Source organism: Amphibalanus amphitrite, unplaced genomic scaffold, assembly GCF_019059575.1.
Source record: "Amphibalanus amphitrite isolate SeventyFive unplaced genomic scaffold, NRLGWU_Aamphi_draft 001622F_arrow, whole genome shotgun sequence".
Classification (NCBI taxonomy): domain Eukaryota; kingdom Metazoa; phylum Arthropoda; class Thecostraca; order Balanomorpha; family Balanidae; genus Amphibalanus; species Amphibalanus amphitrite.
The window spans coordinates 103156-128140 of NW_024883115.1; the positions used below are offsets into that span (position 1 = coordinate 103156).

Sequence of the window (24985 nt, forward strand, 5' to 3'; positions counted from 1 at the left end):
GGTCGAGAGGAAGCTTCGCAACCTCAAAACGTCAACTTCCCCGGGTCCCGACGAGATCCCCTCGAGAGTCCTTCGTGAGCTGGCCATCCCACTATGTGCTCCCATCAGCTCGCTGTTTGGGAAATCGCTGGAGAGCGGCGAGCTCCCATCCGAGTGGAAGAAGGGCTCTGTAGTCCCTATCTACAAGAGTGGCAGCAGACAGGAGTCCACAAACTACCGGCCAATCAGCCTGACATCAGTCTTGTCAAAGATACTTGAAGGATTTGTCCGGGACAGGCTTATTCAGCACCTGACCGAAACGGGACAGCTGAATGATGCTCAGCATGGTTTTCTCCCGAAAAGATCATGTGCTACTCAACTCCTGTCATCCCTGGAGGACTGGACGCGGCTGATTGAGAATAAGGAGCCAGTTGACGTCGCCTACCTCGATTTCCGAAAGGCGTTCGACTCCGTCCCCCACCAGCGCCTACTTCGGAAGCTGCACGGCCTTGGGGTTCGAGGGAATCTGCTGAAGTGGATCGAGGCCTTCCTCACCGGACGCAGTCAGCAAGTAGTCGTGAACGGTGCCAGGTCTGCTCCTGTTTCAGTAAGGAGCGGCATCCCTCAAGGTTCGGTCCTGGGCCCGACTCTCTTCGTTGTCTTCGTCAACGACCTCCCCGATTGTGTCAAATGCCATATCAAGCTCTTCGCGGACGACGCAAAACTGTATGCGAGTCCTTGGCTGGAAGGAACCCAGGGCCGCACCCAGATGCAATTGGACCTGGAAAGACTCGAACACTGGTCCACGACTTGGCTGCTGCCTTTTAATCAGAGGAAATGTAAGGTCCTGCATCTGGGGTCCGGCAATCCCAGACACGAGTACTCCCTGCTTGGAGCCCCTGTCGCACAAGTTGGGGAGGAGAAGGATCTGGGAGTCATCGTCGACGAGCAGCTGAAGTTTCGGAAGCAGGCTGCCACGGCCATCAAGAAGGCAAACCAGATCCTGGGGATCATCAGGCGTTCCTTCGAGCTGCTGGACACTCAGACGTTACCCCTTCTCTTCAAGACGCTGGTGCGCCCCCACCTGGAGTATGGGAACATTGTCTGGGGACCCTTTAACAAGGAAGACCAGCTTCTTGTGGAGCGAGTACAGCGCCGAGCTACCCGGCTTGTCGCGGAGATCCGTCATCTTCCGTATCAGGAGCGCCTCAGCAAACTCAAGCTTCCATCCCTGCTCTACAGACGACGCAGAGGTGACGTAATCATGGTGTACATGCTGATGAACGACCACCTCAACCTGGCAAAGGACGACTTCTTCCAGCCGGCTCCTTCTACAAGCACCAGAGGTCACTCCATGAAGCTAGCGAAACCGACAGCGCTGACAAGAGCTCGGAGAAACCACTGGAGCGTCCGGGCGCTAAACGACTGGAACTCCCTGCCTCCCCACGTCGTGACGGCGACCTCTGCTAACGAGTTCAAGAACCGGCTTGATAGTCACTGGTCTGATCATATTTATGACATACCTACTTAAGCTAGAGCAATAACCGAGATTCAAAGAGCTCGATGAGAACGGGTCCAAAAGGCCTCTGGCCTCCCAAAGTCCCGCCAACAGTAAGGTAAGGTAAGGTAAGGTAAAAAGTATTAATGATTTGTTTTACAGGATAAGCCTTTATAGACTGAAATTTCAAATTCTTTGTTCAGAATCTTTCTCATAAACATTCAGAGTGATTTCTTATCAATTTAAATTTGCAAAATTGCTGCCCTTCTTATTTATTTGAATGCAGAGATTTCCTGACTTATGAAGAAAAGAACTAAGATGCTTCCAAATGTACCTAATATGGAAGCAAGCTATGCCACAAGCGTGGTGTGTGTTCATGTTGGGTGTGTGAGATGGTGAGAGTGTGAGAGAAGCCGGATAAATATAATTTGTGAGTTGTGACCCGTGATTATAAGCAAATATTCTATATTGGGGGCGAGTGGGTTGAAAAATAATTTCTATTTCGTGTCCTCATTACAGGCTTCCAATATGTTCTGGTCGTGTTATCATATCGATATCCCATACATACACTGGCTATTTTACATGGTAGGCACTGGCACGCGGCGTTGATAAATCGATTTCAAAATTCAATCTCGATGAATCTTGGTGGCTGGTTTGGTGGACTTTCGTGGGAGGTAAATGGGTGGCATGTATTTTGAGACTGCAACACAAATTGTGGCGCTTTTTAATAATTTTATTTTAGATTATTTTAGGTTGTAAATTATTAGATTTTGTAAGCTATACCTACATTTTTAAACTTGTTAATTTTCCAGTAATTCAGGGACTTTCGCTGTTGTATGACCTGCGGCCACCTCTCCAAATCAGCCACCTGAATCTTGAACAAGTTTTTGTTTTAAAAAATCTGGTCTGGCCGTCTTCAAGTGGGAAAAATGAAAAAGCCATCAGCTTATGAACTTAACTAGGTATTTTATCTACTCTACCCTCACAGGCACAGTCTCAATTTGAGTAATTTCAACTATTATTACCTTTAGACTTTCAGAAGTTTCACGTGGCTGTGGAATTTGAGTTGACAGTTTTGGTTTTTGTCTTGGTGACTGTGAGTCCAAGTTTGACTCAAGGCTTCCATTTTAAGATACACTCAAAGTTGAAACAGAGGTAACTTATGTCTTCCAGTTTGGCGAACAGTCTATAAATTGGACTGTTTAGTGCACTAGCCAGGTCACTGGCCTGAGTCCTATTCTCCAGTGACCTCATAGTGACTTCCCATGGTTTGTGGTTAAAACAGTTTTGTCCTTGTCCTTGTTGGCAGTGGCGGATCCAAGGGGGGGGGTCACATGGGTCATGGCCCCCCCTTGAGGCCCGGGGGCCCAAAGACCTGCCAGGGGCACCACCGGCCTATCAGAGGTATCACAGTCCTGACAGGGGCACCACAGGACCGCCAGGGGCACCACAGGCCTAGCAGGGACACCACGGGCCTGGTACCCCTGGGCCCTGACAGGACTGTAACGCCCCTGACAAGCCTGAAGTGTCCCCGGCAGGCACGTGGTGGCCCTGACAGGCCTGAGGCGCCCCTGTAAGGCCGGCAGTGCCCCTGGCAGGCCTGTGGTGTCCATGGCAGGCCTGTGGTGCCCTTGCTAGGCCTCTGGTGCCCCTGACAGGCTTGTAATGCCCCTGGAAGGACTGTGGTGCCCCTGGGCCCTGACAAGCCTGAGGTGCCCCTGACAGGCCAGTGGTGCCCTTGCTAGGCCTGTGGTGCCCCTGGCAGGCCTCTGGTGCCCCTGACAGGCTTGCGGTGCCCTTGGAAGGACTGTGGTGTCCCTGGGCCCTGACAAGCCTGAGGTGCCCCTGACAGGCCCGTGGTGCCCTTGTTAGACCTGTGGTGCCCCTGGCAGGCCTCTGGTGCCCTTGCTAGGCCGCTGGTACCCCTGCGCCCGGAGAGGACTGGTGCCCCTGAAAAGTCTGAAGTGCCCCTCGGCAGGGCCGTGGTGCCCCTGACAGGCCCAAGGTGCCCCTGCGAGGCCGGTGGTGCCCCTGGCAGACCTCTGGTGCCCCTGGCAGGTCTGTGGTGCCCCTGGCAGGTCTGTGGCGCCCCTGGCAGACCTGTGTTGACTGGTGCCCCTGCTAGGTCGCTGGTGCCCCTCACAGACCTGTGGTGCCCCTGGGCCTTGACAAGCCTGAGATGCCTGGCTATGACAGGCTCGTGGTGCCCCTGATAGACCAGTGGTGCCCTTGCTAGGCCTGTAGTGCCCCTGGCAGGCCTCTGGTGCCCCTGCTACCCCTGCGCACGGAGAGGACTATGGTGCCCCTGAAAAGCCTGAAGTGCCTCTCGACAGGCCCGTGGTGCCCCTGGGCCCTGACAGGCCCAAGTTACCCCTGCGAGGTCGGTGGTGCTCCTGGCAGGCCTCTGGTGCCCCTGGCAGGTCTGTGGTGCACCTGGCAGGCCTGTGTTGACTGGTGCCCCTGCAAGGCCGCTGGTGCCCCTCACAGGCCTGCGGTGTCCCTGGAAGGACTGTGGTGCCCCTGCCCCTAGGGGTGCTCATGGGCCCAACAGGCCCGTTGTGCCCCTGACAGGCCTGTCGTGTATACTTGCTAGACCTGTGGTGCCCCTGCTTCCTGGCAGGCCTGTGGTGCCCCTGGCGGGCTTGTGGCGCCCCTACAAGGCCGTAGGTGCCCCTGACAGGTTTGTGGTGTCCCTGGAAGGACTTTGGTGCCCCTGACAAGCCTGAAGTGTCAAGAACAGACCCTTTAGACGCCAGGGTCAAGTTCGTCGGACTGACAACGATTTGCTTACCTGATAACGTTCCTGGTAAGTACTCACTACTCAGCATCCACAACATATATACACATAGCACATTCATATATACTTGCTTACAATTGGTAAATGTGGTTGTGGCTAAGAGTTAAGATACTGACTAAAAATAAAAAATAAAGATGAAAAAACTGAAAATGGGGGCACCACCAAAATGAAGTGGACGAAATCCGTTGAGTTTTTAATTTTGGGTATAGGTAGAGGCACCACTTCGATTCATGACCCTCCCCTTGGAGTTTTCCTGGATCCGCCCCTGCTTGTTGGTCATCTAGGTTTCATCTAGGAGCCTGGATATAATCCCACCAGCTCAGCAAGAGGTGACACGGGGTTGGACATAGCCACATTTAATGTGACAAAAGAGGGCACACAGAAATTGCAGTCCTAAGTTGATGCAGAGTGATAAGTAACCATTGAATATATGATGCATCCCATGTGGTGCAAGCATGCATTATATCACAAACTTTTGTTATTTTAATGAACAAATTGATTTATTAGCTATACCAGATTTTGGTTTGACATTTATCTGGCTTTGGGTCCTTATAGACAATACCTATCCTGCTAAATTCAAATGCAGATTAGATCAACCATAAGACAAAATCTTGCTTCCACAGAAACTCATTCCATTTCAACTATGATGAAGAAGAAAGGCAAGAAATCCATCCTTCCTAAATCAAAGAAATCTCAGAGCTCTGGGAAAGCCAAGCATGGGCGTCCGCCTGGCGGCGCCCCACGGCGGCCGGGCGGCGCGGCGAAGGGCGGCGGCCGGCGGCAGCGGCGCGCGCCGGCGGACGGTGCTGACGACGAGCTGCAGCAGCGTCAGCAGCGGATCGAGGAGCTGCGCCGCTCACTGGGCATGCCGGCCCGCGCGGCACGCGCCGGCGCCGAGCGGCCAGGAGGACCAGGTGAGGCCGGGGGGGGGGGGGGGAAGCAATGTCGGGAGATGTGGGAGGGACGTGACCTGGTGACGTCAGTTGTAATTTGACCTGCTACGGAGGTGACCTGATTATGTGGTGTAATGTAACCCCAACCCGTGAGACGTTCGGGTAGTTTAGTTTGTTGACTGATGACCAGTATAGTTATTGATTGATGACTGATTAACTTGGGTAATCGTTTTACCTTAAATCTTTTAGAATTAGAGACCAAGGTCCATACAAAACGCTGGACACTCGTATCAAAAACTCCCGTGCAAGATCAGTAACACTATCATATTGAGAGCCTGAGTAAGGCCAACAACAAGTGAACCATTGTGCATTCCATGTTGATGCATTTAGAACATGGTACATCGATTGTGATGCAACATTTATATATTTTCACAGCATGATAATAGGTGCTCCGATTGCTGCACATATTTGACATACAGTAGTGGCGGTCGTTATATCGCTGAACCAGTATTTACGCGGGTTTTGTTTGCAGACGCTCCCTCCGATGAAGTGGACACGGAGGGCCTGGAGCACCTGCTAAAGGCTGCCAAACGCGGTCACATCTCTCTAATGGAGGACGAGGACAGGTGAGATAAGACGCATCCCAACGCTGAAAAAAGGGGCGAACACTGCCAATGTACCAATTGCTGCTCGATTGGTTTGTTTTGTTTTATTTATTTTCTCACTTATGATAGTCTGTGGGTTGCATATCACTTATCAATCTTACTACAAGAAATCCTACTTGAATGTGTGAAGAAAATGCAGTTATAATTGATGAGCTGCAGCCAGTTATTCCTGTCATATAACCGCCTTACAAAACCCGTCTGGGCGCAGCGGCGAGGAGGGAGCGGCGGACGGTGCCGGGCCGGGCCGGAGGAAGCGGCCGCGCGCCGAGGACTCCTCCTCCTCAGAGGACGAGGACGAGGAGCGCGAGTATGAGCAGGAGCCGCGCTCCTTCCCCGTCGTCCGCGACCTGCTGCCCATCAAAACCAAGGTCGGCGTCGTCAAACGCAAGATGCTCGTCAAAACTCGTGAGTAACAGCTCCACTATGGTGATGTGGTACTTAGAAGCGCAGTTTTGACGTGATTTAAAGCGGGACAATATGTGCTCCTTATTGGGGGCTGCAACTGTGGAATGCGACACAAATAACATTTTTCTCCTCGTTTCGATGTTATGTTCTCCAAGCTTATGAGCACGACCCGTTTTTTTCTTTTAACTTCATTACATTCTTTCATTCAGCTAACTGCGATCACTCGACCACACTCCACCGCGAACCCACACAGCTCTTCAGCCGAATACTGGTCGTTTGATGAACGCGCTCCTCTTCCCAGCCGAGGACCCGGACCGTCCTCAGGAGGAGGAGCAGGACGCTCAGGAGGAGGGGGAGGAGGACACCCAGGCCGCTCCTCCGCCGCCGGCTGACGCTACCCGCAGCGTGGCCGAAATCTACGCCGAGCGCAGGGCAAAGATCGACGCGGCAAAGCTGCGCATCGGACTGCTGTCACGTGCCCTGCTGGAGACGCCTCAGGAGAAGGTGAGGCGATTTACGTCACTCGTTTTATCCTGCTACTTGACTGCGGGTGTCTTCCACCTACACTCATCGTGACACTGTCCGTCGTTTTTTTTTTTTTTTACTGTCGGCTGGTTAACGTCCTTTTTGGATCGCTGAGTTTTACCGGGCTAAAAGGATGACTGAACTCCGCAATGCTTCAACGACGAGCAGCGGAGGCTAAAACCCAAGCGATTCTCTAAAGGCGACCTGTACCGCCTTTTCGGCCTAATGTGCCTTTGCAGCTCATCCGCTGTGACAGTATAACATCTTCTCTTCTCAGTTCGACAACCTGTACCGGCTGCTGGACCTGCTGTGACGTGACGCCCCGTTCCTGTCCGCTCTCAGTTCGACAACCTGTACCGGCTGCTGGACCTGCTGTGACGTGACGCCCCGTTCCTGTCCGCTCTCAGTTCGACAACCTGTACCGTCTGCTGGACCTGCTGTGACGTGACGCCCCGTTCCTCTCCGCTCTCAGTTCGACAACCTGTACCGTCTGCTGGACCTGCTGTGTGACACTGTAACGTCCCGTTCCTCTCAGTTCGACAACCTGTACCGTCTGCTGGACCTGCTCGCGGAGCGCGACCCGGCGGTGATGGTGACGGTGCGGAAGTACGCGGCCGCCTCGCTGCTGGAGGTGTTCAAGGACCTGCTGCCCGGCTACCGACTCCAGGAGCACGACCTCACGCAGAAGCTGAAGAAAGAGACGATCGCCACGTACAAGTACGAGAACGCGCTCATTAACTCGTACAAAAAGTACCTCATCAAGCTGGAGGAGTACACCAAGGCGCTCGGCTCCGATCAGACGCCACTCAAGGTAAGGAGACGGGGCGACGGAACCATCGCGGAATGCTGAGTTTAGGGGCAAGACGACTCATCAGCAGACATGTGCATGGATCCGAGAAAATGGATCTGGGATCTGATCTCACGGATCCTGATCTCGGATCCGTCGGGATGATAGATCCAGCTCTGTAATTTATCGAGAGATCCATAGGGATCACATATCCGAGTCTCATTTTTTGCTTGAGATCCGGTGAGATCATAGATCCTCACTTATTTTTTGATAACACATATATCCCAAAAAAGCACTTGATTCAACTCACAAACGTTCTGCTGTAGTGATTTCATGTGATCGCACGTCATAATCCATAGTTTTGTGTCACTAATTGGCATAGAAACCCTTTAAAACATGGTTTCAAATGTGGTGCATGGTGGGATCCACTCAGATCATAGATCCATGTTCTTAATTTATCGTCAGATCATATGAGATCATAGATCCAAGATGTATTTTTCACGCCGGATCCGGTGGGATCATAGATCCCAACCTGTACTTTGCTTCGATATCCACTGAGATCATAGATCCATCACTCGGATCCATGCACATGTCTGCTCATCAGTATCTTCGTCGATAAGTAAATAGTGTTTAATCTTGCAATGTTGCAGCTTATTTCGTTTGTTTTATAAGTATCAGCGCATAAATACAAGTAAATAATATTTGTTTTTTATGTTGATAGTGCTAGCTGGTGAATGGATTTATTGTAGTGCAATGTTTTTTTTTCATGAATATCGTGGTGTCACATTTTCCCTTTTTGTGCTTAGTTTTTTTCCTCCGGCCGGCAGGGCCTTGCGATGTTCTGCCTGGACTGCATGTGCCAGTGTCTGGTGCGGTTCCGCGACTTCAACTTCGCGTCGAACCTTGTGGGCGCGCTGGTGCCGCACACCTCCCACCGGGACGAGGCGGTGCGCGCGGCGGTCTCGGCAGCCATCCGGACAGTGTTTGCCGAGGACCGGTCGGCAGAGCGGACGCTGGAGGTGAGGAGAAGGACCGCTCAGTAGAGCGGGCTGCAGAGGGTGGGACAGAGCTGCTGAGCAGGGAGAACGCTCGAGGCGAGAGAGGAAGGAGGAGGGGCAGTCAGGCGGCTGAGCTGTTCGATATTTTATCTTGTTGAAGTCGTAGTTGCCTGTGGCATTACTGCTAAACATGATTATGAATTTATGAACTGCATGCAATTAGCTTGCTGCTCCCTTTCTGTAACGACTCAATGAGAGCAGAGCCTTTGTTATTACGTCGGGGAAAATTATCGATGATTGCGGACTCGTAGAGCAGTATCTGCCAAACCGCTGGTGACTGAAGTCGTTTCCAATCAGCCATCACCCTGCCTCCTCTAGCCCCACCTCCCGTCACCAGTCTGACCCTATTACCCCGACTCCGCCCGTCAGATTGTCCGTAAGCTCAGCCAACTGATCAAGGCCAAGCAGTTCGACTGCCGACGCGACATCACCGATCTGTTCCTGGCGCTGCGCATCAAGAACGTCGACCTGGACCGGGAGCGGGACGCAGACGCCAAGGCCAAGAAGTTCATGAACTTCAAGGAGAAGCTGAAGGCCATGTCCCGCAAGGAGCGGAAGGTATGTGGTAGTGGTACGGGATCTGAGTTATCTTAGCGTTTCCGGTTTAGTAGTGAGTTTATGATTTAGCCAGGAAATGTGGGGCCTCAATGCTGTATTAGTAAAGCTACATAATAATCTAGTAGCACTGTTAACCATTATTCTTAATCAATCTCTGAGACATTTGGTCCCTGCCAAAAACTCTGTGGTATTTCATATCATTTACTTAATTGCCCCTTGTTATCAATCTCCATCCCCCTCTTTTCCCGTGCTCACTGCCCGTCGCTCGGTGCCGTCCGCAGCGCTCCAAGAAGCTGGAGGCCCTGGAGCGCGAGCTGATGGCCACGCGGGCCGAGGAGAACAAGCAGGACAAGCAGAAGCGGCACTCGGAGATCCTCACCGTCGTCTTCACCGTCTACTTTAAGATCCTGCGTCAACTGCCCCGCTCGGCGCTGATGTCGTCAGTGCTGGAGGGACTGGCCAAGTGAGTGGCGCGGCGGCACGGAGACGGTTTGTAACGGGATGAATAGGGCTAGATGGGAGAGGTGAACTGGGCTGGGTATGCTTTGTTTTGTAGGCTGTCCTCATTTTGTTGTATTATCTAGCCATCCCGTCCATTCAAACGCATATCCTAATCGCATTTATGGCCAACCCATCGATTATTGCTAATCATTCGTGTTTTTGCATTTTAATAATTATGCATCTATTATCCAAATGCCTCAATCAATTAGTTTGGTACATGTCATTTTTTCCACTCATTGTCGAATTTTCATTCCCTCACCTTTACAGTGAATATAACAACCTTTCAAATATTGATATCTTGTCGCGCTAAGCTCCCGGTAAGCGAAATCCCGCCCTCATGCGTTCACATCGCACTCTAACCACACTGTCCTTCCTCTGGTCACAGGTTCGCTCACATGATCAACGTGGACTTTTTCCACGACCTGGTGGACAGTTTCCACGGCCTGCTGGCCTCGGGCACCCTGCAGACCACGCGTCAGGTGCTGCTCTGCGTGCAGACCGTGTTTGTCATGCTCTCCGGACAGGGAGAAGCCATCAACATCGACCCGCAGCGCTTCTACGGCCACTGCTACCGGGCCCTCAACGACGTCTGTCTAGGTGGGTTGGGACCTCGCCTAACGCACAGTGATGTCTTCCTTGGTGGGTTGGGATAGGTGGGACCGGGTGGTCGGGTTGGGCCGTGCTTCCAGTGCTGGATCCTTGATGAGAGCCCACCCACAGGGTATCGGCTTGTGCAGCGAACTCCAGAATAATATAGATAATCGTCTCAAAAGTAGCCGTCTTGGCTCACGTCGTCTGACTCACTTCGTTTTATTCAGGTTTTCTCCACATAGAGCTGGCTTAAAAACTGTTGAATTTAATTTAACTATGTCATTATCTGATCTTCCGGCTGACACGAAATGTTTTGCGAAAGGAGCAGTGAGGCAGAGCGCCCTATTCCCTCAAGTTCGGCTGCTCACAGACCATAACACGCCCCTCTGTCGCGTCCCGCGGGGTCGATGGCTCGGGGGAGCGGCTACCCCCCCCCCCCCCTCCCCCGGACCAGGGGAGTGCTCGGGCACCCTCACCCCCGTCCCGGACTGTAGCTGTGACACATCAAACAGACTCCAGTTTGGTCGATTGCTTCCTGCCATTTCCCCTGCACTTACGCGATCGCGACTAACGCCAACCGCTTTGGCGTAGATTGTATTGTGGGTCCACCACCTTCCGATTACTGCTTGTACAGTACAATAACCTTTGAGCTCCTACGTATGTGTGAAGGCTGTTCAATGTTAATCAATCGCCATTCGCCACTTATGTTTTCTATTTTCGTTGCCGTTTCTATGTGCGATGTTCCACGAGTTTGCCGAGCTCGGTTATCTGACATCATCCCACTTCCGCCGTGGTGTTTGTTTCGTCAGTATAACCAAGATTACTTTACTACTCAGTATAACCGGGTGCGCTGCGCCAGATGCAGCTTTATACCCCCTCCCTCCCCTGCCTGACCTCGCCGGCAGCCTAGTCCCTAACCTCCCCAGACTGACTCCCCTGCCCTCCGCTCCCCAGACTGACTCCCCTCCCCTCCGCTCCCCAGACTGACTCCCCCTCCCCTCCGCTCCCCAGAGGACACTAGTGACGAGTTCCGGATCGCGCTCTCCTCCCTGGACGTAATGCTGATCCGACGCCGCAAGAAAATCTCCCCGCAGCGGGTCCTCTCGTTCACCAAGCGGCTGGCGTCGCTGGCTCTGAGGGCGCCCCACCCGGCCGCCGCCGCCGCACTCATGATGATCAGGGCTCTCTCCATGGTGAGGAAGGGGCTGGCGTTAGTGGGAGGCTGGGGAGGGAAGAATGTTTGTGTTTTGGCTATTTGGAATGTTCCCTAGTTTTTTTTTGGGGGGGGGGGTCTACATTGGATTTCCGCATTTTATTTAGTTCGTCGAAGCTAGTTGACAAGCGACGAGCAATGGAATAGTCTGTCTGTGGCCACGTTCTATTGGCTGTCTCTCTGACTGTTCCACTGCTCGTGCCAGGTGCACTCGTGTACGAGCCGCCTGCTGGACACGGAGTCGGTGGCCAGCGGTCTGTACCGGCCCGAGGTCGATGACCCCGAGTACTGCGGCGCCGGCAACACCCTGCTCTACGAGCTCACTGCACTCCGGGTGAGTCCCAGCGGGTCAGACCTTAGCACCACGTGGTGGGCAGCGATCCCTCAGTGGGCGTCATCGGGCTATTACGATGGGAGCCATGATTGGTGGTCTCTTTGATCTATTTTGAATTTGGGAGGCAACATCGTAAGCATCGGTGGTTCAGTGGTAGAATGCTCGCCTGCCACGCGGGCGGCCCGGGTTCGATTCCCGGCCGATGCATTTTCGACTGGCTCGTCAGGAGTTTTGTGGCTGCATACGGCCTTGGCTGCGTCTACCGCTTATCTCGGCGATAGAGCTTACCCGACTATTTTACATAGTTACAAAGCATCACAAGTCTGCAGTGGCAGGCGGTCAACCCATACGGAGCTCTTCAGTGAATCAGATTTTGGCGCCGTTCTGCCCAACTGAAATTGTTTCCATATAATTGTTTCAAGTTGTGCAAATCCTATTTTTTCCTAGCCGTGTGTTTCATAATTGTTTATTTTGCTATTACGGCAACGGCAACCATTTAGTCCATGGACTGGCATGTTTGCCGACATAATGCATCCTTGGTTGTGCCAATTACCCTAGTCACAGACTTCTCTATATTGCCCTAGCCTTATGTCGGTGAGGCACGGGCTATTTCTGGGAAGTGCGTCGCGCTCCCCCTCGGTGGCGCACACATTGTGGCGTGTCGGGCTGTCCGGTCGAACTCGAGCTCTGTGGAAACTGTGTGTGGAACCTGCTGTGCCGCGAGGGTACCGGGCAGGACGTACCCCCTCCTCCCCATGTGTAGCCTATCCTCCGTCAGGTCGGTAAGCCACCGCGATCGATACGGACCGAGGTGATTGGGTCGGCTATGGAGCCTCGTTCCCAATGGTTATAGCCTTGACACGGCACCGAATGGCCATTTATAAACAAATTCTGCTGACCGTCCATCAAAGTCGTGTTTCATTGTGACATAGACTTCTGATGAACGATTTTCAGCTGCATGTTTCGCGGCTGACGGTGTCGGTGTCATGACACCCCGCAGTTTTCGTGGGGTGCATGCAGTGTCATTAATCAGTGGCACCGTCGCTGCGAGTCCACCGATAACTACTGGAGTCCATCAATAAATATCGCCGGCCCGGAGCCCATCAATAACCACCGCCGTCCCGGAGCCTTCCACCAATAACTACCGGAGTCCACCAATAACCACCGGAGTCCACCAATAACTACCGCCGTACCGGAGCCTTCCACCAATAACTACCGGAGTCCACCAATAACTACCGCCGTAGCGGAGCCTTCCACCAATAACTACCGGAGTCCACCAATAACTACCGGAGTCCACCAATAACTACCGCCCCGGAGTCCACCAATAACTACCGCAGTCCGGGAGCCCCGACCAATAACTACCGGAGTCCCGGAGCCCAACCGATAACTATTAACTACCACCGTCCTGGAGCCCCGACCAATAACTACCGGAGTCCACCAATAACTACCGTCCCGGAGCTCACCAATAACTACCGCCGTCCCGGAGCCTTCCACCAATAACTACCGGAGTCCACCAATTACTTCTGGAGCCCACCAATAACTACCGTCCCGGAGTCCACCAATGACTACCGCCATCCCGGAGTCCACCAAGAACTACCGCTGACTCGGAGCCCTTAGGCTTAGTCCGACCGATACACGCTGCCCGCTACTGACCTGACGGCTTCTTATAGTGTGTCCGGCGTCAATAGTTTGCTATTTTATCATATCGCCTTCCTGTAGTGAGTGCTGTACGGCAGTGCAGAATGTTCTTTGGACGTCTTTCGTGCAGACACTTTTCGAATATTTTATAGAAGCAGTCTCAAGGATATTTAGTTAATAGTTCATATTAAATCAGAATTGTGCATTTCATTTGTCTTCGCTCGCCTCTGGTAGTTTTTTTTTTTTTTTGAGTGATGGTAAGAAATTGAATAAAACGCGCTCTTATACATTTCTCGGTATTTATTCCTAGGTCGCCATTTTCTACTGGCTGCTTCGGAATCGGAAAGGCGTATTGGTACTACAGAGTATAGAGCATGCTATAAAAATGTGTTCCTCCAAATTATGCTGGCTGCCCCCATTCTATGTTTTCCGTGCCTTATGCACTGCTGCTACATTCAGTCACGGTTTATTTCCCGTACGGTGCCCTCAGCGAAGCTACCATCAGCCGGTGCGCACTCTGGCCGCCCACGTGATGCTCTCGTGTCCAGTGCAGGGCGACTTCGCGCTGCCGGCCGCCCTTCGTCAGCAGTGAGTTATTAGTGATGTATGAAGGGTTTAGATAATTACAACCAAGTCTAACGTAAAAGATAAACTTGCAAACCATTGTATTGCTTTGTATTATTTTTTAAATATAAATTATATTATGCTTCGTCGTTTTAATAATGATGTGATCCGCTGGCCTTTTTACTTCTTGTAGTTCCCTTGGACCCTTAACCCTATTAGTGGCAGGCTCCTGGCTACCCCATATTAGTGGCAGGGGGGGCTGTTTACGACCCCCCCCCCCTTGATATCTCGAGATCTAACCGGCCGATTTTCAAAATTCAAACGGCATTCGATTTGGCTCAACGAGATCTACATTTCTAAAAAAATAAAATTATAAAATGTCAATAGGGGGGTAGAGGGGGGTAAAAACGGGCAAATTGCAGATACATTTTAGACTGTTTATCACGGCCAGGTTTCTGAACCAATCTTAACGCAACTTTTGCCGATCGATAGAGAATGAACCAGGAATTCACATGGATCCTAAAAATATGCATTTTCAAAAATCATAGGCGGATACAGATCATTGAGATTGGGGGTACACAAAAAGTATAGTAAATAAGGTTTTTGTTGGTACTGTTTCTAAAAAGGGTGGCAATGGTCTTGTTATGTTACAATTTTCTTATGAGAGAACGACTAAAATTGTATTGGTCATGCATAGGCGGTGTCAGGGCACCATGTTGGGAGGTAAAAAATAACCCCCCTTTTTGGACGCCTGGATCCGCCTATTATAGCAAAAACGTGTCAAAAGAGGATGCACAATAACTTTGTATATGTTATCACATGATACCTTTCATTCACTGTTCGTAAAACTGGTGCAGCATCGTGATCTTCGCCCAAATGACTCGCTTCACGAATAGGACCCCCAATTCCCAGTGCTCTGGAGCCGCCCCTGGTAAAGTTATGAACTTGAAATTTTCAGGGAATGTGCCCAATTTAGTTTTAGGAAAAGTCAGAAAATTTCAGCATCGTAGCTTCAGCGGTTTCGGAGATATTCCCGAAAAACCTGAGGGGTGGATAAAAACAACCCCCCCCCCTGCCACTAATAGGGTTAAACGCGTTTGTTTTATTTTACATTATGTCTATTTTTACTGATAGGTATATTTAATGTGTCGCCTGAGGCACGTTGACCGCACCACGGCTCCTACTCTCTCCAGGTCTGCGACGGACATCCTGGACATGTACAGCACTGCCGAGATGCGCTTCACGCCGGCCGTCACGCCGCCCTCCATTGTGAAGAAGCGCTCCCGCAAGGCGCGGCCGGCCGCCGCCGGCGACTCGCAGTGGCTCCTGGACCAGGAGACGGCGGCCGGCAGGGCCTCCGAGGCGCGCGTCGACTTTGCCTCGTGTCTGCTGGGCAGATAGTACCGGAACTGCCTGTGCCGGGGTGTCAGGGAGACCAGAGTGGCCGCCGGGCTGACGGTGTTACGAATTGTGAATACAGATATTGTGGGAACCGAAACTGTTTGGTCTGCAGGCAGGTGAAGAAGGGCTTGATGGCGGGAAGTTTACATATTCATCTTTTTTGTTTGAATGCTTTGTCCGCCAAATTCATGTGATGGGAAGACCAATGCGATTATATTTCAGACGAAACGATTGTATGCATACTGGTAATAACGTTTCATTTTTCACTTCTGTCATCTGAAGAAACATATTTGAGGCAAAGACAAAAATTAAAAAGCAGTCGAAACAATGCATGGATCGCATGGAATTCAGTTTGAATTTTGCGACATTTGGTCTGCGTCATTAATGATGTATGCAACACTGAGTACCCTGCAATATGTCCATAAAGTTAGCGTCGTATTCGTATTCGGATTCAAATTCGAGTAATGATTTCGCTCAAAATTGGCATACAGATAGCCCATGGCACGCTGAGTTCGAAAATGGTGACCTTTTTTTCCTAGGTCAAACCGTTTGACCTTGAGAGGTCAAAATACTGCGTACCCTGTAGAATCTTTGTTTATGGTCCGATTTGAAAAATTCGACCACCAGTGTGTTCGTCTCATCGAGAAGCAGTAGCACATTCAAAAAAATCCGAGGTCAAGGTCATAGGTCAAGGTCAAGGTCACTTTAAAAATCGCCGTACCCTATAAAATCTTCATTTTTGGAGCTATCGGAAAATTTCGGCCACCACTGTGTTCGTCTCATCGAGAAGCAGTAGCACATTCGAAAAAATCCGAGGTCAAGGTCATAGGTCAAGGTCAAGGTCACTTTAAACGTTAATTTTAGTCCCCGTACCCTGTAGAATCTTTGTTTATGGTCCGATTTAAAAATTTCGGCCACCACTGTGTTCGTCTCATCGAGAAGCAGTAGCACATTCGAAAAAATCCGAGGTCAAGGTCATAGGTCAAGGTCAAGGTCACTTTAAACGTTAATTTTAGTCCCCGTACCCTGTAGAATCTTTGTTTATGGTCCGATTTGAAAATTTCGGCCACCACTGTGTTCGTATCATCGAGACGCAGTAGCACATTCGAAAAAATCCGAGGTCAAGGTCATAGGTCAAGGTCAAGGTCACTTCAAACGTTAATTTTAGTCCCCGTACCCTGTAGAATCTTTGTTTATGGTCCGATTTAAAAATTTCGGCCACCACTGTGTTCGTCTCATCGAGAAGCAGTAGCACATTTGAAAAAAATCCGAGGTCAAGGTCATAGGTCAAGGTCAAGGTCACTTTAAACATTAATTTTAGTCCCCGTACCCTGTAGAATCTTTGTTTATGGTCCGATTTGAAAATTTCGGCCACCACTGTGTTCGTCTCATCGAGAAGCAGTAGCACATTCGAAAAAATCCGAGGTCAAGGTCATAGGTCAAGGTCAAAGTCACTTTAAACGTTAATTTTAGTCCCCGTACCCTGTAGAATCTTTGTTTATGGTCCGATTTGAAAATTTCGGCCACCACTGTGTTCGTCTCATCGAGAAGCAGTAGCACATTCGAAAAAATCCGAGGTCAAGGTCATAGGTCAAGGTCAAGGTCACTTTAAACGTTAATTTTAGTCCCCGGACCCTGTAGAATCTTTGTTTATGGTCCGATTTCAAAATTTCGGCCACCACTGTGTTCGTCTCATCGAGAAGCAGTAGCACATTTGAAAAAATCCGAGGTCAAGGTCAAAGGTCAAGGTCAAGGTCACTTTAAACGTTAATTTTAGTCCCCGTACCCTGTAGAATCTTTGTTTATGGTCCGATTTGAAAATTTCGGCCACCACTGTGTTCGTCTCATCGAGAAGCAGTAGCACATTCGAAAAATCCGAGGTCAAGGTCATAGGTCAAGGTCAAGGTCACTTTAAACGTTAATTTTAGTCCCCGTACCCTATAAATCTTCATTTTATGGAGTTATCGGAAAATTTCGGCCACCACTGTGTTCGTCTCATCGAGAAGCAGTAGCACATTCGAAAAAATCCGAGGTCAAGGTCATAGGTCAAGGTCAAGGTCACTTTAAACGTTAATTTTAGTCCCCGTACCCTGTAGAATCTTTGTTTATGGTCCGATTTGAAAATTTCGGCCACCACTGTGTTCGTCTCATCGAGAAGCAGTAGCACATTTGAAAAAATCCGAGATCAAGGTCATAGGTCAAGGTCAAGGTCACTTTAAAAATCGCCGTACCCTATAAAATCTTCATTTTTGGAGCTATCGGAAAATTTCGGCCACCACTGTGTTCGTCTCATCAAGAAGCAGTAGCACATTCGAAAAAAAATCCGAGGTCAAGGTCATAGGTCAAGGTCAAGGTCACTTTAAACGTTAATTTTAGTCCCCGTACCCTGTAGAATCTTTGTTTATGGTCCGATTTGAAAATTTCGGCCACCACTGTGTTCGTCTCATCGAGAAGCAGTAGCACATTCGAAAAAATCCGAGTTCAAGGTCATAGGTCAAGGTCAAGGTCACTTTAAACGTTAATTTTAGTCCCCGTACCCTGTAGAATCTTTGTTTATGGTCCGATTTGAAAATTTCGGCCACCACTGTGTTCGTCTCATCGAGATGCAGTAGCACATTCGAAAAAATCCGAGGTCAAGGTCATAGGTCAAGGTCAAGGTCACTTTAAACGTTAATTTTAGTCCCCGTACCCTGTAGAATCTTTGTTTATGGTCCGATTTTAAAATTTCGGCCACCACTGTGTTCGTCTCATCGAGAAGCAGTAGCACATTTGAAAAAATCCGAGGTCAATGTCATAGGTCAAGGTCAAGGTCACTTTAAACGTTAATTTTAGTCCCCCTACCCTATAAAATCTTCATTTTTGGAGCTATCGGAAAATTTCGGCCACCACTATGTTTGTCTCATCGAGAAGCAGTAGCACATTCAAAAAAATCCGAGGTCAAGGTCATAGGTCAAGGTCAAAGTCACTTTAAACGTTAATTTTAGTCCCCGTACCCTATAAAATCTTCATTTTTGGAGCTATCGGAAAATTTCAGCCACCACTGTGTTCATCTCATCGAGAAGCAGTAGCACATTCGAAAAAATCCGAGGTCAAGGTCATAGGTCAAGGTCAAGGTCACTTTAAAAATCGCCGTACCCTATAAAATCTTCATTTTTGGAGCTATCGGAAAATTTCGGGCACCACTGTGTTCGTCTCATCGAGAAGCAGTAGCACATTTGAAAAAATCCGAGGTCAAGGTCATAGGTCAAGGTCAAGGTCACTTTAAACGTTAATTTTAGTCCCCGTACCCTGTAGAATCTTTGTTTATGGTCCGATTTAAAAATTTCGGCCACCACTGTGTTCGTCTCATCGAGAAGAAGTAGCACATTCGAAAAAATCCGAGGTCAAGGTCATAGGTCAAGGTCAAGGTCACTTTAAACGTTAGTTCCAGTCCCCGTACCCTGTAGAATCTTTGTTTATGGTCCGATTTGAAAATTCTGGCCACCACTGTGTTCGTCTCATCGAGAAGCAGTAGCACATTCGAAAAAATCCGAGGTCAAGGTCATAGGTCAAGGTCAAGGTCACTTTAAACGTTAATTTTAGTCCCCGTACCCTGTAGAATCTTTGTTTATGGTCCGATTTGAAAATTTCCGCCACCACTGTGTTCGTTTCATCGAGAAGCAGTAGCACATTTGAAAAAATCCGAGGTCAAGGTCATAGGTCAAGGTCAAGGTCACTTTAAACGTTAATTTTAGTCCCCGTACCCTCTAGAATCTTTGTTTATGGTCCGATTTGAAAATTTCGGCCACCACTGTGTTCGTCTCATCGAGAAGCAGTAGCACATTCGAAAAAATCCGAGGTCAAGGTCATAGGTCAAGGTCAAGGTCACTTTAAACGTTACTTTTAGTCCCCGTACCCTGTAGAATCTTTGTTTATGGTCCGATTTGAAAATTTCGGCCACCACTGTGTTCGTCTCATCGAGAAGCAGTAGCACATTCGAAAAAAATCCGAGGTCAAGGTCATAGGTCAAGGTCAAGGTCACTTTAAACGTTAATTTTAGTCCCCGTACCCTGTAGAATCTTTGTTTATGGTCCGATTTGAAAATTTCGGCCACCACTGTGTTCGTCTCATCGAGAAGCAGTAGCACATTCGAAAAAATCCGAGGTCAAGGTCATAGGTCAAGGTCAAGGTCACTTTAAACGTTAATTTTAGTCCCCGTACCCTGTAGAATCTTTGTTTATGGTCCGATTTGAAAATTTCGGCCACCACTGTGTTCGTCTCATCGAGAAGCAGTAGCACATTTGAAAAAATCCGAGGTCAAGGTCATAGGTCAAGGTCAAGGTCGAATTTTTCAAATCGGACCATAAACAAAGATTCTACAGGGTACGCAGTATTTTGACCTCTCAAGGTCAAACGGTTTGACCTAGGAAAAAAAGGTCACCATTTTCGAACTCAGCGTGCCATGGGCTATCTGTATGCCAATTTTGAGCGAAATCATTACTCGAATTTGAATCCGAATTTTAACGTTTAAAGTGACCTTGACCTTGACCTATGACCTTGACCTCGGATTTTTTCGAATGTGCTACTGCTTCTCGATGAGACAAACACAGTGGTGGCTGAAATTTTCCTATAGCTCCAAAAATGAAGATTTTATAGGGTACGGGGACTAAAATTAACGTTTAAAGTGACCTTGACCTTGACCTATGACCTTGACCTCGGATTTTTTCGAATGTGCTACTGCTTCTCGATGCGACGAACACAGTGGTGGCCGAAATTTTCAAATCGGACCATAAACAAAGGTTCTACAGAGTACGGGGACTAAAATTAACGTTTAAAGTGACCTTGACCTTGACCTATGACCTTGACCTCGGATTTTTTCGAATGTGCTACTGCTTCTCGATGAGACGAACACAGTGGTGGCCGAAATTTTCAAATCGGACCATAAACAAAGATTCTACAGGGTACGGGGACTAAAATTAACGTTTAAAGTGACCTTGACCTTGACCTATGACCTTGACCTCGGATTTTTTCGAATGTGCTACTGCTTCTCGATGAGACAAACACAGTGGTGGCTGAAATTTTCCTATAGCTCCAAAAATGAAGATTTTATAGGGTACGGGGACTAAAATTAACGTTTAAAGTGACCTTGACCTTGACCTATGACCTTGACCTCGGATTTTTTCGAATGTGCTACTGCTTCTCGATGAGACGAACACAGTGGTGGCCGAAATTTTTAAATCGGACCATAAACAAAGATTCTACAGGGTACGGGGACTAAAATTAACGTTTAAAGTGACCTTGACCTTGACCTATGACCTTGACCTCGGATTTTTTCGAAGGTGCTACTGCTTCTCGATGAGACGAACACAGTGGTGGCCGAAATTTTTAAATCGGACCATAAACAAAGATTCTACAGGGTACGGGGACTAAAATTAACGTTTAAAGTGACCTTGACCTTGACCTATGACCTTGACCTCGGATTTTTTCGAATGTGCTACTGCTTCTCGATGAGACGAACACAGTGGTGGCCGAAATTTTCAAATCGGACCATAAACAAAGATTCTACAGGGTACGGGGACTAAAATTAACGTTTAAAGTGACCTTGACCTTGACCTATGACCTTGATCTCGGATTTTTTCGAATGTGCTACTGCTTCTCGATGAGACGAACACAGTGGTGGCCGAAATTTCAAATCGGACCATAAACAAAGATTCTACAGGGTACGGGGACTAAAATTAACGTTTAAAGTGACCTTGACCTTGACCTATGACCTTGACCTCGGATTTTTTCGAATGTGCTACTGCTTCTCGATGAGACGAACACAGTGGTGGCCGAAATTTTCAAATCGGACCATAAACAAAGATTCTACAGGGTACGGGGACTAAAATTAACGTTTAAAGTGACCTTGACCTTGACCTATGACCTTGACCTCGGATTTTTTCAAATGTGCTACTGCTTCTCGATGAGACGAACACAGTGGTGGCCGAAATTTTCAAATCGGACCATAAACAAAGATTCTACAGGGTACGGGGACTAAAAGTAACGTTTAAAGTGACCTTGACCTTGACCTATGACCTTGACCTCGGATTTTTTCGAATGTGCTACTGCTTCTCGATGCGACGAACACAGTGGTGGCCGAAATTTTCAAATCGGACCATAAACAAAGGTTCTACAGAGTACGGGGACTAAAATTAACGTTTAAAGTGACCTTGACCTTGACCTATGACCTTGACCTCGGATTTTTTCGAATGTGCTACTGCTTCTCGATGAGACGAACACAGTGGTGGCCGAAATTTTCAAATCGGACCATAAACAAAGATTCTACAGGGTACGGGGACTAAAATTAACGTTTAAAGTGACCTTGACCTTGACCTATGACCTTGACCTCGGATTTTTTCGAATGTGCTACTGCTTCTCGATGAGACGAACACAGTGGTGGCCGAAATTTTCAAATCGGACCATAAACAAAGATTCTACAGGGTACGGGGACTAAAATTAACGTTTAAAGTGACCTTGACCTTGACCTATGACCTTGACCTCGGATTTTTTCGAATGTGCTACTGCTTCTCGATGAGACGAACACAGTGGTGGCCGAAATTTTAAATCAGACCATAAACAAAGATTCTACAGGGTACGGGGACTAAAATTAACGTTTAAAGTGACCTTGACCTTGACCTATGACCTTGACCTCGGATTTTTTCGAAGGTGCTACTGCTTCTCGATGAGACGAACACAGTGGTGGCCGAAATTTTCCGATAGCTCCAAAATGAAGATTTTATAGGGTACGGCGATTTTAAAGTGACCTTGACCTTGACCTATGACGTTGACCTCGGATTTTTTCGAATGTGCTACTGCTTCTCGATGAAACGAACACAGTGGTGGCCGAAATTTTCAAATCGGACCATAAACAAAGATTCTACAGGGTACGGGGACTAAAATTAACGTTTAAAGTGACCTTGACCTTGACCTATGACCTTGACCTCGGATTTTTTTCGAATGTGCTACTGCTTCTCGATGAGACGAACACAGTGGTGGCCGAAATTTTTAAATCGGACCATAAACAAAGATTCTACAGGGTACGGGGACTAAAATTAACGTTTAAAGTGACCTTGACCTTGACCTATGACCTTGACCTCGGATTTTTTTGAATGTGCTACTGCTTCTCGATGAGACGAACACAGTGGTGGCCGAAATGTTGAAATCGGACCATAAACAAGATTCTACAGGGTACGGGGACTAAAATTAACGTTTAAAGTGACCTTGACCTTGACCTATGACCTTGACCTCGGATTTTTTCGAAGGTGCTACTGCTTCTCGATGAGACGAACACAGTGGTGGCCGAAATTTTCCGATAGCTCCAAAAATGAAGATTTTATAGGGTACGGCGATTTTTTAAAGTGACCTTGACCTTGACCTATGACGTTGACCTCGGATTTTTTCGAATGTGCTACTGCTTCTCGATGAAACGAACACAGTGGTGGCCGAAATTTTCAAATCGGACCATAAACAAAGATTCTACAGGGTACGGGGACTAAAATTAACGTTTAAAGTGACCTTGACCTTGACCTATGACCTTGACCTCGGATTTTTTCGAATGTGCTACTGCTTCTCGATGAGACGAACACAGTGGTGGCCGAAATTTTCAAATCGGACCATAAACAAAGATTCTACAGGGTACGGGGACTAAAATTAACGTTTAAAGTGACCTTGACCTTGACCTATGACCTTGACCTCGGATTTTTTCAAATGTGCTACTGCTTCTCGATGAGACGAACACAGTGGTGGCCGAAATTTTCCGATAGCTCCAAAAATGAAGATTTTATAGGGTACGGCGATTTTTAAAGTGACCTTGACCTTGACCTATGACCTTGACCTCGGATTTTTTCGAATGTGCTACTGCTTCTGGATGAGACGAACACAGTGGTGGCCGAAATTTTCCGATAGCTCCAAAAATGAAGATTTTATAGGGTACGGCGATTTTTAAAGTTACCTTGGCCTTGACCTATGACCTTGACCTCGGATTTTTTTTTTAATGTGCTACTGCTTCTCGATGAGACGAACACAGTGGTGGCCGAAATTTTTAAATCGGACCATAAACAAAGATTCTACAGGGTACGGGGACTAAAATTAACGTTTAAAGTGACCTTGACCTTGACCTATGACCTTGACCTCGGATTTTTTCGAAGGTGCTACTGCTTCTCGATGAGACGAACACAGTGGTGGCCGAAATTTTCCGATAGCTCCAAAAATGAAGATTTTATAGGGTATGGCGATTTTTAAAGTGACCTTGACCTTGACCTATGACGTTGACCTCGGATTTTTTCGAATGTGCTACTGCTTCTCGATGAAACGAACACAGTGGTGGCCGAAATTTTCAAATCGGACCATAAACAAAGATTCTACAGGGTACGGGGACTAAATTAACGTTTAAAGTGACCTTGACCTTGACCTATGACCTTGACCTCGGATTTTTCGAATGTGCTACTGCTTCTCGATGAGACGAACACAGTGGTGGCCGAAATTTTTAAATCGGACCATAAACAAAGATTCTACAGGGTACGGGGACTAAAATTAACGTTTAAAGTGACCTTGACCTTGACCTATGACCTTGACCTCGGATTTTTTTGAATGTGCTACTGCTTCTCGATGAGACGAACACAGTGGTGGCCGAAATTTTTAAATCGGACCATAAACAAAGATTCTACAGGGTACGGGGACTAAAATTAACGTTTTAAAGTGACCTTGACCTCGGATTTTTTTCAAATGTGCTACTGCTTCTCGATGAGACGAACACAGTGGTGGCCGAAATGTTGAAATCGGACCATAAACAAAGATTCTACAGGGTCCGGGGACTAAAATTAACGTTTAAAGTGACCTTGACCTTGATCTACGACCTTGACCTCGGATTTTTTCAAATGTGCTACTGCTTCTCGATGAGACGAACACAGTGGTGGCCGAAATTTTCAAATCGGACCATAAACAAAGATTCTACAGGGTACGGGGACTAAAATTAACGTTTAAAGTGACCTTGACCTTTACCTATGACCTTGACCTCGGATTTTTTTCGAATGTGCTACTGCTTCTCGATGAGACGAACACAGTGGTGGCCGAAATTTTCAAATCGGACCATAAACAAAGATTCTACAGGGTACGGGGACTAAAATTAACGTTAAAGTGACCTTGACCTTGACCTATGACCTTGACCTCGGATTTTTTCGAATGTGCTACTGCTTCTCGATGAAACGAACACAGTGGTGGCGGAAATTTTCAAATCGGACCATAAACAAAGATTCTACAGGGTACGGGGACTAAAATTAACGTTTAAAGTGACCTTGACCTTGACCTATGACCTTGACCTCGGATTTTTTCGAATGTGCTACTGCTTCTCGATGAGACGAACACAGTGGTGGCCGAAATTTTCAAATCGGACCATAAACAAAGATTCTACAGGGTACGGGGACTAAAATTAACGTTTAAAGTGACCTTGACCTTGACCTATGACCTTGACCTCGGATTTTTTCGAATGTGCTACTGCTTCTCGATGAGACGAACACAGGTGGTGGCCGAAATTTTAAATCGGACCATAAACAAAGATTCTA

The 24985-nt window shown here is 48.2% G+C and overlaps 1 protein-coding gene and 1 non-coding gene across 6 annotated transcripts; both read left to right on the forward strand.

Moving 5' to 3' along the window:
* The first annotated feature begins 1837 nt into the window (after positions 1-1837).
* Positions 1838-15499, forward strand: LOC122374221 (nucleolar complex protein 3 homolog). 5 transcript variants are annotated; one of them, XM_043352830.1, is made up of 14 exons: positions 1838-1907; positions 4898-5188; positions 5700-5793; positions 6041-6237; positions 6539-6741; positions 7298-7573; positions 8377-8568; positions 8977-9165; positions 9447-9628; positions 10052-10263; positions 11269-11450; positions 11676-11804; positions 13933-14030; positions 15200-15499. In XM_043352830.1, the coding sequence occupies exons 2-14, from the start codon at positions 4918-4920 to the stop codon at positions 15405-15407; spliced, it is 2433 nt and encodes an 810-aa protein (XP_043208765.1). In that variant the 5' UTR covers positions 1838-1907; positions 4898-4917; the 3' UTR covers positions 15408-15499. The 5 variants fall into 5 exon arrangements, with proteins under 5 accessions (XP_043208765.1, XP_043208766.1, XP_043208768.1 ...); XM_043352831.1 differs by having other exon boundaries at positions 1843-1872; XM_043352833.1 differs by having other exon boundaries at positions 1856-1880.
* Trnag-gcc lies at positions 11941-12011 on the forward strand. Its single transcript has one exon. It is a non-coding gene; the product is annotated as a tRNA-Gly (tRNA).
* Positions 15500-24985: the final 9486 nt, after the last annotated feature.

What these genes read in the sequence shown, in the direction of transcription:
- LOC122374221 (XM_043352830.1), top strand. Translation starts at nt 4,918, where the DNA reads ATGATGAAGAAGAAAGGCAAGAAATCCATCCTTCCTAAATCAAAGAAA. An exon ending in CGAGCGGCCAGGAGGACCAG is followed by an intron (nt 5,189 to 5,699) that starts GTGAGGCCGGGG and finishes TTTTGTTTGCAG; the next exon opens with ACGCTCCCTCCGATGAAGTG. An exon ending in GTGCTGGAGGGACTGGCCAA is followed by an intron (nt 9,629 to 10,051) that starts GTGAGTGGCGCG and finishes CTCTGGTCACAG; the next exon opens with GTTCGCTCACATGATCAACG.